This window comes from Hydra vulgaris, chromosome 01, assembly GCF_038396675.1.
Source record: "Hydra vulgaris chromosome 01, alternate assembly HydraT2T_AEP".
Lineage (NCBI taxonomy): Eukaryota > Metazoa > Cnidaria > Hydrozoa > Anthoathecata > Hydridae > Hydra > Hydra vulgaris.
The window spans coordinates 39378009-39398409 of NC_088920.1; the positions used below are offsets into that span (position 1 = coordinate 39378009).

At 29.0% G+C, this 20401-nt stretch overlaps 1 protein-coding gene across 2 annotated transcripts in view; it reads left to right on the forward strand.

The window, feature by feature from the left end:
- Positions 1-15273, forward strand: part of LOC100198230 (coiled-coil domain-containing protein 39) — a 91058-nt gene extending 75785 nt beyond the window's left edge. For both annotated transcript variants that reach the window (XM_065788139.1, XM_065788140.1), the window contains exons 17-20: positions 6233-6505; positions 6584-6883; positions 6963-7066; positions 15028-15273. In XM_065788139.1, coding sequence (XP_065644211.1) covers positions 6233-6505; positions 6584-6883; positions 6963-7066; positions 15028-15125 — 775 coding nt within the window. In that variant the 3' untranslated portion in view covers positions 15126-15273. The remainder of the gene's footprint in view (positions 1-6232; positions 6506-6583; positions 6884-6962; positions 7067-15027) is intronic.
- The last annotated feature ends 5128 nt before the right edge of the window (positions 15274-20401 follow it).

Consider the following 20401-nt stretch of genomic DNA (forward strand, 5'->3'; position numbering starts at 1 on the left):
AAGAACATTAGATTCATTTTTAATTTTAATAATTAATTCTGTAAGAGATTTGTTTGTTGAATGGTGTGAATTTTTTATTGTGTGAATTATTTATATATTTAATTGTAAGAAGAAATTTTTTCCAGAATCTCAGGATTTTTTTTTTTCGGTACCTACGAATTTTAATAACAAATTGTTTAACTTTCCTGTTGAAACTAGAATTTTTTGTTTTCCGGACATATCAGAAGTTCAGCTAATGTTATTGTATACTTTTTGAAATTTATCACTGTGCAATTAAGTTTTAATATTATAAAAATGTTCTCAATTTCAAAAAAAATGTTCTCAAGTTTTTGCAAGTTTTTTTTTTTTTGCAAAGTTTTGCAATTATTTTGATCTCAAAAAGAATGATGAGGCACAATGCAAACATTGTCCAAAATTAATATTATGCAAAGGCAGTTCAACCTTTTGGTTAAAAAGTCAGTTAGAGAAAATCCACAACATTGTTTTGAAAATAAAGAATGTGAAGGTGAACCGCCAAATAAAAAAACGTTGTGTTCAATCTACAATTGATTCTATAATAAAGTTTCATTAGGCTAAATTTGCTGCTATTGATGGATTTTCCATAAGTGCAATAGCTAAATCAGATCAAATTCATGAGTTGCTTCATGATAAAGGCTACAGTCTACCAAAATCTAAAACAGATGTCACAAAAAAGAAGAAAAACACTTGAAATAAAAAAAAGAATTCAAGTTCGTTGTAGATTTAGATGAACATTCAAAATATAGCAGGTTTATGAAAATAAATCTTTATTTTAATAGTGATTTTATAAATCTCGGATTAAAGAGAATAATTGGATCATGTAATGCAAATGATTACCTTAAACTACTTATCAAAAAGTTGGACATGTTTAATGTTAGTCTTTCCAGTGATGTAGTTTGCATAACAACAGATGGTGCTTCCATTATGAAAAAATCAGGAAATATTTCTCCTGTTGAATATTAACTTTGTTTTGCCCATGCAATACATTTAGCTGTATTGATATAATTTATAAAAAGAAAGTTGAAAATAATCAGATTTCTAATGAAGAAGATATTGAAAATGATTTTGATGTTTTTGATGATGTAAATAATAATGAGGATAAAAATGAAATTAGTTACCAAGCTCCTGATCTTGTTCCTGAGCTTCATAAGGTTCTGGTTAAAGTTCTTAAAATTGTTGTAACTTTTAAAAATATATCCCCTAATAATGGGTACTTTGAAATGTTATTCTAAAAGTGAATTTGGACAAGAGCTAATACTTATTTTAGATTTAAAAAATCATTGGATTCAATGCTGGTCGTGATTCAAAGATTTAATAAAGTTAAAAAAGCAATTGGTAAATTTCTGGTGGATTTCAGTTTAAAAAAACTCATGCTGTCCAATGATGAGCTGGAGGTAGTTAAAAATTTAGCAAAAAAGCTTGAGCCAATTGTTTAAGGTTCTGAAATCATTTGTAGAAGGGAAGCAGCTTTATTAAGAGTTGATGACACATTTTTTTTTTTTTTTCCTTAATTTATTTAGGTGCTTCTAGAAGTCCTTACGGTTTTATCACGGAGCACTGCAGAAGAGCATTTTACTAGAAGTTCACGCCTCCTTCTTTACCAATGTCACTTATTGGGCATAACCCGGCGTTGAACCTCGGATCTCTAGGTTTTGAGCCAGAACTCTAACCGCTGCATCATGGCTGCTCAAAATTTATTATTAAAGAACTTGATGCTCAAGATTGCTATTTAGCAAATAATTTTAAGAATGCTCTAGTTGAAAGGATATGTCAAAGAAAGAAAAGCAATCTTGTTGGTTTAATAAGGTTTTTAGATAATCTACAGTCTTTAAAAGGTTATATGTATAATAACTTTTTTTGCATACCATCTAAAACAGAGGTAATAAATATAACTATTAAATTAACCGAGAGACTTTTCCCCATATTTGAAAATATACTAAAAGTAGGAGATAAAACAAATGATAATGATAATCTTAACATTATTATGATTAATGATAAGCTTGACAATAGTAATGGCAGTTTAGAAAAGTCATTAGAATCTATGGCTGAAAGATTTTAAAAGTTTGTGAGAAAAAAAGACAACTTTGTAGTCTGTTGCAATAAATTAACTATGTGTCAAGAATTCAATTTGTTTGAAGCAACTAACAAAAAATCATATAGTTATGCTTTATAATACGCTTTTAACTATTGGACTATCTAGTTTTGAGGTTGAAAGGGTGTTTAGTTCAACAGGTTTATTTTTTACAAAGTCTAGATTATCAGATAGTCATCTGAAAAAGGTTTTTCTAAAAGATTGCTTTAAATCACAAAAGTAGTTTTAAAAATAAAGAAAATTTTTTTATTTATTTGTCTATTATTTAAATGTACGTTCCCAGGATTTTCTCATGATCCCGGGAACACTACAAATAATTTCTGCTATTCCAGGATAACAAAAAGTCCGAGAATTTACAATCCCTAGTTACAACCCTCACTTAACTCTTTAACTTCAAAACACAAACATTGACAAAAAAGACCCTTGCACAGAGAAACCAATTGAGTATGGTACTACCAGGGGCGTTACAACAAAGACTTTGAATTGTAAAGTTTAGAACTTTAGAGATTTGAGAACTCAAGTGTGTTTACTTCAAAAATTTACAAACTTTGGTTTATAAAACTGTGAATATATTTAATACATCAATATGCCCGCCAAGTATTTTATTTTTTCATTATGCCTGCGTATAGTAAACATTCAAAGAGTAAGTCATTTTGGGGTGTGTTTGTAGTCAATATACACACCAAGTGGATGTCATTTGCCAAAAGAATATTTGTTAATTTATTTTGTTTGTTGGGTTTACACCAGCCTGATGAAGTAAAATGATGCTGATCTGATACTGATATAAAAGATGTTAGCAAGGTATCTAGTCAACATCCATGTGTAATCTGGGACACTACTTCAGTTAAAAAAATTTTTATCATTGTAATGTACACTCTGTTTAAAAGTTTAATTTAAAAAAATACCCTAAATGTGTTTACCAATACTTATCACGTGCGTGTAATCTTTGATATTGTATTGCATTGTATTATAACACATAAATCTTGGCCTGATGTCTTGCCTCACAGCTCCCTAAATCAGTATGATGTCATATTGTCTATCTAAATTTGTTTTCTATAGTAAATATATATATATATATATATACATATATATATATATATATATATATATATATATATATATATATATATATATATATATATATATAGTCCCTTTCAGAGGTTTGGAGAGGCCTGGGAGAGTTATAAATTGGAGGCCCCAAAAGGAAGATTTGCTCAAAATGCAACGCAAGTTAATGCAAAGCCATTTAAGTCTTCAGATAGATTGACACCAAATAAATGTGTAACTTTCAAAATAAATGCAATTAATTAGACAGACCGTCACTCAAAGATTTGGCGCTTTTTGTGCATTTATCAAGCCAACTAGCCAAGAAATGTGCTAGTCTACTAATTACACATTTCTTAGGAAGGCCTCGGAATTAGGAAGGTACAACCATACAAGTGGATTGTTACACTATTACTTTATTGTAAATGTTACAATACAGGTTTCACAAATGTATGATTCCTACATAAATAATTATTCATTGATTTTTATTTATTGGTTTTTTTTCAATAGGTAATTATTTGTAAATCACTATAAATAAATAATTAAATTATGGTTACATTTTAAAAATGAAATTTAAAGAAATTCACTAAATGTATATAAAACAGAATGAATAAGTTTTATTTAATTTTCACAAATGCCTTTCTTGCTTTTTGTTCTGAAAATGCAGCAATTATATTTAAAAAATCCAGTTTTCATGCAATATCATAATTTATATTCAGCATAGCAAGTCCATTCAACCGTTCCTGCCCCATAGTTAAACGATGATAAATTTTTATCTGCTTTAAAACATTAAATGTGCGTTCGCCCAAAGCCATCGATGCAGACAAACTGATAAATATCTATAAATTTGTTCTGAATTTTTGTTGAAAGATAATGAGCTTGCATTTGCTGCTTACACTGTGGTGATTCTTAAACACTTTTAACATGCTCAGCTAAAAGTGGGTTATATTTGCTAAAAAGTTCGATAATACCTAAAAAGTTTCCATTTGCTCAATCACCTATTTGTTGATTTGAACCAAAAAGTACTAATTCAGAAAGAAAAAGAATAGCATCTAGAATGTGTTGGAATAATTTTTTCCAATTTTTAGTTTCAGTCTTGAGTTCAGATAAAAGTAAATTATCAACTGAAGTTTCACATAATGCTGCTCTACTAGTAGATTTCCATACAACATAGTTTTCTTTATGGTAAATTGAATTTTTGTGTGACGGTTTACAATCTTTCAATCTTCTCCAACCTCTACTAAAGCCCCATCCGGCAGAACCAGAGAAAAATGACACATTTGTAGCATTTTTGTTCAAAAGAAAACAAGGTACACAATACAAAGATTGATTTTCAATACTCCAGCACAACCAGTTTCTTTTGCATGTTTCTCCATTTGCAAGAGTTTTGTTTAATAAACGATAGGGAAATGCATGATGATTAGAGTTTTGAACAATATTATTTGAAATTTCAAAGCAAGTAATCTTAAGAAAAGACGTCACTTGACTAGAATTGTTATCATAAATGTCATCAAAACTTTGATACCTAATCTAACTTAAATATGTAAAATCCAACAGCCCCTTTAATATTGAAATACTTTTAACACTAGATAAAAATTTAAACTTTTTAGAACAAAATAACCCCTCGAAAATGTAAGATTTATTATTGAGAATATATCAAGTTATGCTAGCAATGAAGAAAATTAGAAAACAATATTATTTTTATTAGTATTTTTTTCGCAATACAATTATTTGGAAACAAATAAGATTTTTATTACAAATAACTTTAAACAAATTTTTTTACAAAATCAAATATCTATTTTTTATATTGTCTTGTATATTTACATAAGTTTTTTTTTGTCTTTTCACTTCCTAAAAATTGTAAAATATTTTAGGAAAAAAAAAGGTCCAAGAAGTTTGAAAAACAATACAAAGTTTTGTTTATACATTTTTTTAAGTTAAAATGTCATCAAAATGGGAAAGTATAAAATTATTAAATTTTTTTTTTGTACTGTATATATTTTTGTATACTTTATATAAAATATCAAATTAACAGATGTCTCAATTATTTTGATATTTATATTTATATTTACACTTCCTAAACATAACAAACCCTTAATGTGAAACAAAGTTGGTGGATGTCAGCAACAAGAGAATGGGTATTTGTATTTCCTTAGTTAACACATTGGAAAAAACCCCAACTGTGATCCAAATTGTGTTGTAAACAAATAAAGTACAAATTATAAAGAAAAAATTTCGTATTTTATGCACATTGTTTTTTCGTTTTATAATTTCATTTAGCAGTACCACAATCACATTGGAAATTTGAATGAGTAAATTTGTAACAAGTCAACTAAACATATATCTTTTGTTCTTCATCTGGATACAAACTACGTAGACTTTTTATAATGCTACTATTTAAATATGTATATATTTGTAAATATAAAGTATATCTACTATAATCAATTTATATTAAAAGTATTGTGAGTAATCAAATTATATATAACAGTATTGTGAAGGTATTTTTGCTTGATAAGTTTTGCAAACTTATTTATAAACTTCAAACTAACTCAAAATTGATTTAATGTATTTTAATCAAATTTAAAAATGTTTTTTTTGGTTTGTAAAAAATTAGAAATTTTATAATTTTTAAAATATCTTATAATTTTTAAGAAGTGAAAAGGCAAAAAAAAACTTATGTAAATATACAGGAAATAGAATAATCTATTAAAAGTAGATATGTTGGCATTTTGAAGTTAGAGAGTGTGTTACTAAAAGCTGTTAAACATTTAATACCAAAGTTGAGAGTCAGTATTTCTAATCTGATATCAGTATTAGGAGGGATGAGATGATTAGTTTTTTAGAACCTTTATTTTTAAAGAATACTCTTTAGTGTCAAGTTAGTTCTGAGAAATTCTAAAGGTTTAAAAACCTAACCTTCGAAAATATAAAGATTTAAAATATATTTACAGAAATGATGGAGACTGATACTTTTAGTTCATTTAATTTATGAAAAATTTCTAGTTATTTAGAAAATAAATTGTATATTTAAAGTAATAATGATTTTTTTAAGAGTTTATTTATTATAATTTTCTATAGAGCATTAGAGAACACACTACAGTTGATAAATAATCGCAATGAGTCTTTTCGTCAATGTTTCTTAACAATCAAAGAAACTAGTGTGGAGTATGAAGAAAAATTGGCTCTAGAAGAACAATACAGAGTATCCATGGATAAATGTCAATATAAGCAAAGACAAATTAAAGAGTTACAACATGATTTACATACAATGAATGATACATGTGAAAAACTTACAATAGAACTAAATAAACTGCTTATTGATTATAGTCACAAAGAAAATGAAAAAAATGGGTTAGAATTTTTTCTTCTAAATGGTAAGATAGTTGTTTATTGTTTTTAAATTAATTATTTATCATTATTTTGTTTAAGTCTTCAAAAAGAATTAGAACTGCAAGATGAAAAGAAAGATCGTGCTACAAAAATTATTAAAAAGTTCAAATCTAGCATTAATAATGCAATTTCCCATGAAGAACGTGACATTGCTGTCAGAGAACTGAGAGAAGTCAATAAGAACATCACAAAAGAAATTTTAGAAGTTGCTCACAATTACCCTGATATTCTACCTATAGTTAATATGTACTTTCATAATGCAGGGATTGTTATAAATTCTTCAACTATGGGATCTCGACCATCATCAATTAAGAGTGGAAAATCTAATCTATCAGTAAGGTAAGAACTTTTAAAAAAGTTTCTATCTTATTTATATTTTGACTGAGTTTGCTTTTTTTTTTTCTTTTTTTTTATTTAGGTCAATTTCATCAGTATCTTCTAATAGAAGTGAAATTAATTCTCGTAATCATTCAAGAGAAATTTTAAGTACAAGTTCACTGGATTTGTTTAATTCTTTTACAGGTACACTATTATACAGGTTTTACTATTTAAGTTTAAAAACATTAGTAATTTAAAATGTTATAATTTTCAAATTTTGACCTCAAAAACCAAGGTTTTGGGTAAAAAAGACAGTATGCACAGTTTGCCTCAACTTTTGACAGGTTATTCTGATTGACTCAAAAAAAATTTTAATTGAATCCTCAATCACAAATATCCCTTATTAGACAGTCATTTTAGTTTAAAAAATTATAATTTTAAAAGCTTACAAAATTTAGGTACTGAATAATTTCAATACCAGTTATACTGGTATAATAGGGATATTAAATTTTTTTTTAGTTTATCATAATATGAATTAAATCTAATAATAGTAAAAGTTTTATTGATTCAATAATTTTTTTTTATTTTATATCAAAATTAAAGACTTTTTCTTTTTTCTCTTTTCTAAAATATACCCATAAGAAACATTCCGAATATCAACCTCAAGAGATATTTGTAGTTTTTGATAATGCTGAAAATCCACGTTCCGATGTGACACTTTTTAGCATCAAAGTTTTTATGTATTCCTTGGAATTTTGTAAATATAGGCTATGATGTATGCAATGGTATTTACCATGGCTAATTTGCTAAGGTGCTTAAAAGATGCGCAGATGTTGGTGGCCCTTGTGCAGATATTGTAGTAAGCTGGAAAAATATATGCACCATATATTATCATTGAATAGTTGCATCAACACAGCTTTCAACTTTACAGCTAAATCCATGTCTCCAAAGCATTGTATATATATATCACGATATATATATATATACAATACCTTGTATATATATATTGTGTTGCATTGGCTGATAATAGTGTTGCATCATTTTGGCACAATGCTTCCACAGCCAATTTTACTGGCACAAGACATGAAACAACAGCTAAAATTGCATTGAACTTCTTATCAGTTATCTTAATTTGGACTCAACGTTGATTAGTGACTTGCGAATGTAATTTTTAATTTTATGAAACGTTCAAGCATTGTGTGCAAACTACTCCAGCGAGTTTTGGGGTCAAGTGTTAATTTACTGAATTCATCTACTTTGTATTTTTGAAGTGTTTGATAATTTTTAACAAACAAAACAGTTTCACAATGGTGTGCACTTTATTGATTAACAGCGGCAAATCATCAGTCAGTTCAATAGAGTCATACTTCACACTCATTACAACTTGAAACCCGCCGTAAAAGTCTTCTTCATTATCATTGGTTTTGTTTGTGGCATTGTCAGTGCTTAAATACTCGTCACTTTCACTGCTATTATTGTAAGTGCAGATTACTTTTAAGTTTTTTAAAGGAGTCATGTTTTTTTGTACAAAACATCTTGAACACCCAGTTAAATGCCATTCACAATGCACAACTGTTGATCACAATTACTTAATCATCCCACTTTTTGCATTATGGAAGCTCCATCAGTAGTAATAGACACAATGTCTTCATCGTAGTTCACACAATGTCTTCATCTTACTTTTTGAACTAAATCGATGCATTTTTTAGTAGGCAGTTTATTTTTCAAATGTCAAACTGAATCACATCCCTTGCAATCAGAGGTTATTGAACTTAGATACTACAGTTTTCCTTATTGTGTTTACTACCATATTACAAATTGTTGTTGTCAATTTTGGAGCAACAAACCCACAAGCTGATAGCGATGTTCTCAGTGCAATTAACATGACAAATACCCTCAAAAACAGTCAATCAAGGGCGGTAAATCTAAAAAAATCTGCAGGCAACGAGTTATCACATTGATTTTGTAAGAAATTGGTAATCAGAGTTAAGGTTTTTTGACTGTTGGCAACAGAACTTATGAAAATAAAAAATGATGACGATGCTGCATCTTGGGACAATTTTTTCTTTAGCAAGTCAATTTCATGGTTATTTTTTATATGTGAATGCAGTCCACTGGTACTGCCACCATTTGATTATATCTCTTTATTAGATTTCTTACACTTTGTAAGTTGATTTTTATTATCAAGCAGAAAATAAAACCACATAGAATTTTTGTCAACTCGAATACCGGTGCTGAATTCTTTGAATACTTTTTGGGACATTTTATGTGTTTCTGGATATTAAAGTAATTCCATTAGTGCAAAACTCAAACATGTGTCCTACATTAAAACAAGTGACGTAATGATAGTATTTTATATCAGTGCTTTGTTAATAGAAGGAAGCAATGAATAACACTTATTACAAGTTGAATGAGTGTTGTTTATCGCACCTGGGAGTTTTAAATATTTTGTTTATGGGTGTGTTTCACGTTAAGTGAACACATTCACTTTATCACAAGCCCTGTACATATTTCAGTACTTGAAAAAGTCCAGTAATACGCTGGTTTTACCTGAATGCCATCCAGTATCAGTACTACTGGTATTGGATGCAGTAAACACAATGAAGCTGAAATTTCCATTGTGATGAACGGTTGGTATAAATAAAATAATTAAAGCCTGTGTCACAAAATAATTTTTATTTTGAACCTCTTTTCCTGAGAAAAATCTTTGGGGAATATGATAGTATAAGTAATGTAGGAGTACATTAGAGTTGATTTTGAAATCCTTCATCATCGATGAGTTACATTTTCTATTAAAAACATTTGAAACTTGTTCTAACATATTCATCCTATAAATAAGCAGTGTACTAAAAATGTTTAACTTAGAAACAACAACAACAAAAAAAAGCATTTAATTTCCTCAGAAAATTATTGCATTTTTCCTCTGCAGACACAGACTCCTGAAGAAGTGATCAACAACACCCAGAAGCAAGTGAATTTTTTATGGGTGGAATGAAGTCCAAGATGTTGTGTTCCTTCAGATAACTTAATAACTGGCTCATGCAAGACAATCTTAAAGTTCATGGCTTTTTTTGTTTGGCTACCTGCTACTTGGAAGCCTGTATAATCAGTTTGAAAGGAGCCAAATGTTTGGAGCTCACCACTCTGATGAAGATTCTTTGACTCAGTGTCACACCAGGTACAAGGGTGAGTGCTTGAGTGAGACTGCAAACCACAAATAATGTTTGCAAGCTTTATGTCACATGACAACACAAAAAGCAATTTCTCAGGCTCAATTTGTTCATGATTTGCTTTACATTGTCATAACTTTCAGAGCGGTTTTCTGCGATAGCCACCAGAAGTTGATGCTTCACTCTGAGTCCTTAAAGGGAGGTTTCTTAGTCAGGGAAAAACTTGGTTCTAAGCCAAGAACCCCTAGAGACACTTTCAGTAACCCCTTCTCCTCTATCATTTCCCTCCTTGATAAGTTCATATGACTGAGGACCTCTGATCTGAACTAAAGTGTTTCTTAGAGCTTCAACATCTTTGCAGTACACCAATAGACATTTGGATTCTTGGCTAAGACTTTTGGATGTGTCTGAGGTGACAAAGAAATCAGGAAGATGCTTTCCAAGATACTCAAATTTTCCCCCTGAAGTCTTTATCAACTACTTGCTGGGGAGCTGCTTTGTTAGTGTTAAAACAAGCTTGTTCATCCCTCTGTTTAAAAACCCGGTCTGGTTTTTAAACTTGTAAAAGTTGTTGAGCTGTCAAGGTGGATGTAGCTGCTGGAAAAAGTTCTCTTTGTCTTAATGGTCCTGGTAAAAAAGTTTACATCAGCCTAACACTGTTTCTCATATTATAAAGTTTTCTTGTTGTAATAAAAGAGTCACTTAAACAAAAGCATGTTAAGCATATATGACAAAAAGAAAATATTTTTCACCTGGAGTAACTGGAAGTTGCCTTCCTATTTCTTGACTAAGATGCACAGTTTCATGGGGTGAAGGAACTTTGTTAGCTATCACATAAGCAACTACACTTTCTGCTGCTTTTGTGTCTTTTGCTACAACTTCAAGAAAGTTCTGTTGAAGTACTCATTTTGTAGAATTATGTGGAATCCCTTTTTCAATCAGTGTTGAGGGCTTCCAAACTTGGCTTTTCCACATAACAAATCATGCAATCACATGGTGACTCTCTTGTTGCAGGACGAATCTTTATGTTTTGGTAGTCAGGCAGTGAGGAAAGTTGAACATCTTCACCATTATCTCTTTTTGGAAGGCCTACTCAACAGTTTTTGCAGATACCAATTGGGGCTCTTTGATCTTCAAAGTTAATAGCTTGACCAAAAAACTTCTTGACAGCGTTTAACCATATAGTCATCAGTTGGCTGTTAGCAAAATTGTCTGTTTTCTCTGTTTGAAACAGAGAAAACAGACAGTTTTTTTGTTGTCATCAGGAATTATTGCTTGATTCTGAATTTTAAATAATTTTGCACTTGTATTTTGATCAAAAGGCACAATGAAACTGTTCACAAGCCTTTTCCCGGAATTTCAAAATTAATAAAGAGCCTTAAAAAAGTTGCTTAACTTTGTTAGTAACTTATGTGACAGAAATATACAATTTTTATGTAAAAATGTTTTATTTTATTTAATTAATAATCTTGTCAATAGGCCAAAAATTCAAAATTTTCAAGTTGATTTATTTTTCACAGATGATGATGAAAGATTTCAAAACCAACTCTAATGTACTTCTACATACTATTACTATCATATCCTGAAGGTTTTTCTCGGTAAAAGAGGTTCGAATTAAAAGTCATTTTGTGACACTGTAAAATGTGGAAAAATGCTACAGATATTGTTAACTGAAATTATTTCAAGTTTCACTCTACTTTGGACAAGGTAAAGAAGTCCAAGTGTGATATTGTTTCTTATGAGGAGGATGTAATTCTTTTGTTTTTAAAGCTCATATTTCTTGTCAATGCTAGAGAGAAAACAAAATTTCCATAGTAGAACTTTAGTTTATGAAATCGCAAAGACAAAAACTTGGAACAAAAAGTAGTATGCAAATGGGTGCTCAAAATTTTAAAAAAAGCTAGCAGACAAAAAAAATAATAATAAAAGGAAAGAAACTGAAAAAATAAAGTCACAAAAGAATACTTTTTCTTTTCATCTTCAAGAAAATGATACCAAAGTACTATTTGATAATATTGCAAATACAGACAATGAAAATGTTGTTTCCGAAGATAATTCTGAGTACATTAGCAGACAAGTTTCTAAAAAGTCATTGTATATGGAAGAAAATTATTATTATAAAGTATTATTAAGATATGGAGTATCAGTTAGAGCAACTGCTGTAATTTCAACACTAACACCGTAAGCAGCTAATGAGGCAGGCTTTTTTAAAAAGACTGTTACTGACAGTGAAGTAGTAATAGATCAAAAAAATTTAACGCTCTAAGTTGAAGATGATGAAACAATTAAAATCTGAAAGTGATAATATTGTAAAAAAAATTGGGGTTCAATGGGGTATTTTGGGGTTTAAAAAAAACAATAAGGCAAAATTTTCTTTTCAAAATTTCACCTCAGATTTGAACAAGAAGATCATTATTTGGTTTGTGCAGAGAATCATAAAAAAATTTGTTTAGATTCTAAAACAAGTTTTCTGTGAGTTATTGTTGCCCCTTAAAACCATTTCTTGTCCATTAATTATGCTAGAAACTCTGAAAGTTTAAATTTCTCAAATGGCAAAGAAAACAAATCTTTATAAAGTTTATAACCCCAGTAGAGCACATAGCAGAACTTATATATAAATGGATTAAAGAACATGGGATAGAATCAACTATAGTTGCTGTTGGCTTTGATTCTACCAATGTTAATACAGGTAAATGATTAATAATAAATACAGATAAATATTTGATGATAAATGGTATGCAAATATTTAAATATTTTTTAGACTAGAAAGTAGGTATCATTCTTTTTTAGAAAAAAAACTTCGAACCAAACTTATTTGAATAGATTGTGCCTTGCACACAAATAAACTACATTTGAAGTATTTAATTTATGATAATAATTTTTCAAACAACAAGTTTTCTGGCGAAATTGGTAAACTTTTCCTTATTGCCAATGATTTTAAGTTTTCCACTAATATAATTCAAGATATAGATATTGAAATTAATTTAATAGAAATTTGATGATACTTTAAAAAAACTTTATGTAATGATCAAAGATATTTAAAAAAACTTTATGTAATGATCAAAAATATTTAAAAAAACTTTATATAATGATCAAAAATATTAAAAAAAACTTTATATAATGATCAAAGATATTTAAAAAAACTTTATGTAATGATCAAAAATATTTAAAAAAACTTTATGTAATGATCAAAAATATTTAAAAAAACTTTATGTAATGATCAAAGATATTCTGAATAACAAAAGCTATTAAAAATAGAATAATGCCAAACAATTTAAAAGTAATTCAAATTGGTGCCCACAGTCATGCACGCTAGTTAAACTTGTGGGGTAGGTTTTCCAGAATTTGAATTTACTGCATGGACTAAACGGAAGCAATGCTAAGAATTTAAAACACCTTGTACAGTTCTGTTTTGGTGTATATTCTGTATTATGGTTTGAAATTAGTTAGATAATCCTTTTTTTTGTGTGTGTGTGTGTGGATAATTTTATTAATAAAAAATATTCAGGTAAAACAAAAGTGGACCAATGGACCATACCATATTATCAAACTGCTCAAACTTGTACGAAAAATGAACCTAAATTCAGTCAACAATTTTGCCTTATGTTTGTTGCTCTGCCTTAAATACTCACAGTGAATCCATTCTTCAAGCACTTTCTAGCAAAGTTAAAGAAGAGAGGATGTTTACAATGAAGACAATGCTTTCAATAAGAAATTTAAGTACTGCTCTTAAAATTTCAATAAGAAATGAAGTACTGCTCTTAAATAAAGGATTCAAAAAAAGAACACCAATGCTGAAAATATTATTAAACTGATTGATTGGAGTACTGATATTTACAAACCTTTGCTCACATGCAAGATTGATAAACAAAAACCTATTAAGTTTTTCGAAGCCCCAATTTTGGAAGTTCCGTAATTTCCTGTACGCTTACAAGTTTCAGAGTTTCCTGTAGAGATTTTAGCATAGTTTACGGACTAGAAATGGTTTTAATGACAGAGAACTTTTTCCTGTTTTATAATCGTAACAGGTTTTGCTAAAGGATTTTTAAGCGATAAGCTCTTTTTTATGGTATAATTAGAATAATTAAGTAAATTTATACAAATGACTAATAAATGATCATAGGTAAATGCACCATCCTATAAACAATTTTTTGTTGTTGTTGTTTAGAGCGATGCTTGAGAAAAACTTTTAAAATTAAAGTCGTATAATATTGTTATGTATATTACAGCAAATTAATACAAAAATAATGATTTTTGTAAACTTTTAAAATAGTTGTTAAGCCAAAATAGTCATTTTGGTTTATAAATAGGTGTCTAAAAAAGAGGTATTTAGGATCAAGTATTCGATTGCAGATGTTTTCGAGTCAATTTGAATAATTGATCAAAAGTTGCGACAAACTGTATATATCGCTTTTTTTTACCCAAAACCTCGGTTTTTGAGGTTAAAATTTGAAACCTAAAAACAATTTTTTTTTGCATAAGGACCAACACATTTAAAATTCATATGACCTAAGTAATTACTGTAAAAAGTTTAAAACGACAAGCCCTAAATTTTTCCTATTATTGTAACTGTTGATACCTATCACGTGCGTTGTTAAAGCTATATTTGGAACCTTTAGATTAACATGGTGCAGGGTATTATTAGTTAAGGACTTGGAGATTAGAGTTTTTTGTCTAATATTCGTTGAAACTGTTATATTGTAATCTGGAAACTCTAATATTGTACTGGAAAGTATAAAAATGATACCCGTTCATTAACCATTATTTCATTTACTGTTGTCTTAAATTTTCTTTTCAGCTTATCTTTTATAAAATCATGTTGAAATATTAAGCAAATGTTTATTTTAATTGTTAAAATAGTCATTTTTATAAACATTTTCCCTAATGCATATTTTGTTTGTCCTAATTTTATATTTCTTAAATATGTGGAACATTTAAGAAACAGTGAATTGCATCCAGCATAAATTATTTTTAATGTTAAAACTTGTTTTTAAGGTAAATTTCCTGGTGTGAATTCTGAAGCGGGAAGTTCTTCTAAATCTTTACAGAAATCAAAAAATATGTCTCCGACTAAAGAATTTGGAAAGAATTAATAAATAACTTTAACGATATTATGGACTAAAATATTGACATTTAACCGCAAAAATAAGAAGCTTTTGTTGTTGCTTTTTTTTTTTTTTAATAACATGTCTAGTTGTATATGTTAATAAACTTTGACTATAGAAAATATATTATTTAATGCGTTGTCAGTTTTTATTAAAAAAATATTAGGTCAATCTTCAATAAATTGTTTTTTTTTTATAAATCAATTTATGTATATATAAAAAAAATATATATATAATATATATATAAAAAAATCGATTTATATATATATATATATATATATATATATATATATATATATATATATAAACACACACACACACACACACACACACACACACACACACACACACACACACACACACACACACACACACACACACACACACACACACACACACACACACACACACACACACACACACACACACACACAGTGGGCGGCCAAATTATTAGTTACACTTGTAAAAATTATAATATTAACCATTATAGGCTCTTTTACGTATTCTTATGTTAAATTTTTATACAATTATTAGTGCAAGCTTAAATAAATATTCTTCTTTAAATGTAAAACACTTATTTAAACACATTTACTATTTCAAACTCATAATACAAAATGTTTTTTTAGTATTTGGTTAGGCCACCTTTTGCATCGTTTACTGCTTGTATACTTCGTGGCATATTTTGGATGCAATTCTTTACATTTGCTTATAATTCCTGATCATTTTGCTAGGCATTATTTAGTGCCTTTATGAGATTTTTTTTGTTGGTTATGATTTTGTGCCCAATTATCCGCTTTAAAAGTTCCCAGGCGTTCTCTTTGGGTTTAAGTTAGAGAATTGCAGGACCATCGTAAAACAGAAACATTTTTTGACTTTAAACATCTTGTCACTAATTTAGCTTTATGGCATCGAACAGAATCATGCGTAAAGATGCATTTGGATGAATCAAGAAACCAATCACGTAACTGAGGAACTAATTTTGGAGCTAATACTTTTTTATATTTATCCTGGTTCATCATTCCTTCAACAATATAAAGAAGGGCACTGGCCTTGCCACTTATAAATGACCATCACTTTTAGAGGGTGTTTTATCGTCTCCATAACACAGTCTGGGTTATATTTTTCTTCTTTCTTTTCGTCTAACAAAAGAAGACTTATCAATTGATATTTCAAATTGGGACTCATCTGAAAAACACACCTGACAACAAATAAAAATAATAATATAAATACTCATATAAATGTTTTATTTAGTGATGCTGTTGCCAATAAACAAATATTTACTAAGATTTTCCCAATCTTCAGCAGAAATATGTAGGTGTTGTTTTGGCCAAGTGAGACATTTTAATTTTATCGCTGGCGTAAGTTTATGTTTCCACGCAGGTCTGTAGCATTTAAATCCCAGTTCTCCTATTCGACGCCTTGTAGTTCTGTAAGAAATCTAGATACCGGATTCTTGTATGATTTTAGTAACTGCTTTTGTACTTTTTCTTTGGTTTTTAAAACAAATGTTACAAATTGCCCGTCTCAAGGTAATGATGCCATCTCATTGGGGGTAGTGATACGTGGTCTAACACATTTTCCACTTCTGGCACTTTGTACAGGTATTTTTTTTTATCAAATTTACCTTTGATTCTGCTTACTGTTATCACAGAAACTTTAACTAAATTTGCAATTTTTCTTTTGGAGTGGTTTGTATGTTTTAACACTTCAGATATTTCTGAAATTTTTTTGTTCGTTATACCTTTAGTGTTCCCTATTTTTAGGCACCAAAGTTCAAACATTTTTAGTTAAAATTACTAATTAATGTAAAAAAATGAGTTAGAGTCATCATATATATATATATATATATATATATATATATATATATATATATATATATATATATATATATATATATATATATATATATATATATATATATATATATATATATATATATATATATTATTATTATTATTATTATTGTTATTAGTAGAAACACAGGCCGATTTAGGTGTTTAAACATCTAAAGCTAGTTGAGAAAGACCATTTTATTTTTTCATTCAATTTTTGGTATTGCAATTACTTGGCCTGTGTTCAGCATAGTTATGTGATATTTAAGAACATGTTGACTGGAAAGGATGAAAACTGTATTTTGATTATAATTCATCACTACACGCTGAACATAAAAATTCAATTAAAGATACACTGTATTTCAATGCCGACAACTGCGTAGGACAAAATAAAAACAATATTGTAATGCGGTATTTGTAGTTGAGAATCGTTGTTAGGTTAAACCAAAAAATAACTATGTTCCTGTCTATCGGTCACACGAAGTTATCTCCAGATGCAGGGTTTGGGATTCTGAAATCTGAGTTTCTATTTTTTAGACCTTGATAACATCCACAGCTAGATTTTATAAGGTTTTTTATTTTTTTCTCCTCTTTATTTTCAAATAACTTTGAATAAAGTGAACGGAGAGGAATTGTTGTCTTGCTAATGTTATTACGAACGACTAAGTCATTTTCGGTCGTCAGTCATACTGCGAAGTTGAATCTAAAGTTTCATTCTCAGTCATCAATTTATCGTGCGAAGTTGAGATTAAAAATTGATTATCGGTCATCGCCACTTTATTGTCGCTAGATGCTTGGTTGTCAAAAGAGTCAGACCTTGAAAAATCATCATTTGAATCATTTTTATAATCAATGTTGACTTCTGATGGATCTAAACCATTTGTTCGACAACTATTCAAAAGCTTTGCTATATCAGCATTTTTAGAAGTACTGGATTGACAACTCATAGTAACTTAAACCAATCACAATAATAAACAATCATTAATAATAAGTTTTTAAAGTTGAATTTTAATTTCATTTGCTTAGTTTACCTAACTTCAATATAAGCTCTTCTTTTACTTTTGCTTTAGTTCCTCCCCATGCAACGTTTTCTACTTTCTCCAAAAGAATTTTTATTAGAGTCAAGAATAGTGATTTTACCAAATACCGAATATTTAGCTAGGCGCTCGATTGAAGCATTTATTATTCAGCTGCCAAATGTTTGGTGACACTTAGTTTATTTGAAAGTTCTGACCTGCTTCATTGAAGTGAATACGCTAACTACGCAGTGGGGGTTTTCGTTTCATGTGTTTCTAAACCGCGTCACAGAACGCATTATTTGTTGACTGTTACATCAAATTGTTTGAACTATAGTTATGTATAAAAGTATTATTTTTTTAAACCATTCAAAAAGATTGCACTTCTGCAATAACAACCAGCTTATGTATATCTTGCACTTCTGTGGTAATTAAGATGCTGTTATTTATAGATACAACACAAAGAACTCTAAATATATTAAAAACGATATCTTCACTACAACCTGAACTTTAATTGGTTCAATTTATAGTTTAACTTTATTGGGAACGTCAATTATTCGGCCTTTTTTATTGATGCACGGTTTAAAGCTAATTTTAAGGGGTTAGTTAAAACACAACAAGCAAAGCAATAATAAAATTTAAAGCTCTGAGAAAGACTAAGTTAGTGAATGGTTACTCCTTCTCAGTGAAAAGTTGTTTGACACCGATAGTTCATCGGTGCTTCTAGGAACCAGTGAACGATCACTGGTTTGTAATGATTTATCTCCACTTTGTAAGAAAAAGTAATGGAAATGAGAACGATGAAATTAATCTTTACAAAAAGTATGCACACATGGAAAGAAAATGAATCTTTTTACATTAAGCTGTTTGTTTAAATTGGACAACACACCCTTACAAGTTGTGGTCAGCAAGTGCAAAAGGTTATCCTAACCGATTACCCTTCTAGGCCGGGTTATCCTAACAGATTATCTGACTTGTTGAAATTTTCTTATTATTTGCCGGAGGCAGTGTACATAGTGAATGACTATTTTTTTAAAGTATGTATAACTAATGAGAAATTTGCAATCATTTGCTATCATCAAACAATAAAAATATTTTATCATAACCTACCACTTTAGATTTTGAGTATCAAATATGCCAATTATTTTTTTAAATAAAAAATAAAAAAGTAGTTATTTGTAAACCGTTTTTATTCCTTTTTTTTTTTTGTTTTTTGTTATAATCTGGTATTCGGTATTCGGCCGAATAGTTTGCAATATTTCGCCGAATACCGAATAATAAAAAAAGTATTAATTAAAAAAAAAAAAAAAAAAATCATATCATTATCGCTGTACTATGTTGCACATGTTTCTTTTTTCGAGGCCAGTAAATCAGTATTATTATCCGTACTAGTTTTTAGCATCGGCGTAAAAAAAATGTAAGTAGGCTAAAAGTAGTAGAAAACTAGCTAAAATGTCAGCACTTCGCCTGCACAAATTGCCCGATTTTGGTTAGCCAATAATGGTGCAGTACTTCGGCTTTTGTAAGTAAGGGCATGATTCAAAAATTTCCGATTGGGTTGGTATGAGAAGAAAAGCCAAAATAAAAAAACAAAACGTTTTTAAATATTAAAAACTACGTCAGCCATCATTTAAGAAGACATACAATCATTAGTATTTGTTAAGACTAATTATTCCTCGTTTAGTTGAATGTTTAAAGATATTATCACCGATATTCCAAAGTCATTGACTTTATTTGGAGTTCTTAAAAATGAACGAACTAAATTAAAACATTTAAAATGAGTGTGTACAAGTATTAGCCACAGCATTATGTATGCTGTTAGGCCTAGATCATTAAAATCAAAATTACCATTAGGTTTTTCCGTTTTTATCCATCGACGGTTTGGTTCAAAACGTCTAATACAAATCTTTTCGACTTTTAGTTTATGTGCATCCTATAATGACACGTGATGTATGAAGCATTAGCAGTTTTTCAACATTCAATTTTCATCTTACTACCACAAACTGGCGCTCAATATGTTGCAGACAATACTGATATAAATATAAAGACTTAAGACGGTAGTACACATAATGGGTACCATTCAAACTGTTACCCTGAAAAGTTCAGTTACACAAGAAGATCGTTTACCACGAATAAATAACATAATTTCATATAAAGATATTGAAAATGGTGACGATAATAAAATAACGGGTGATGCGGAAGTTATCGGACAAATCCTAATTTCATTATTTGAGCATAATAATTAGTTTTTGTGGTTTTATGCGTAGGCATAAACGTTCTATAAAATATAAACTTTATTATTTGAAACACAATTATTTAAAATGAGGTTAAATGCAGCTGAACGAGAATCTTTTCGAAAGCGTCTAAAAATATTTTTTGTAAATAAACCTAATATAAAAAAAAAAAAAATCGTAAA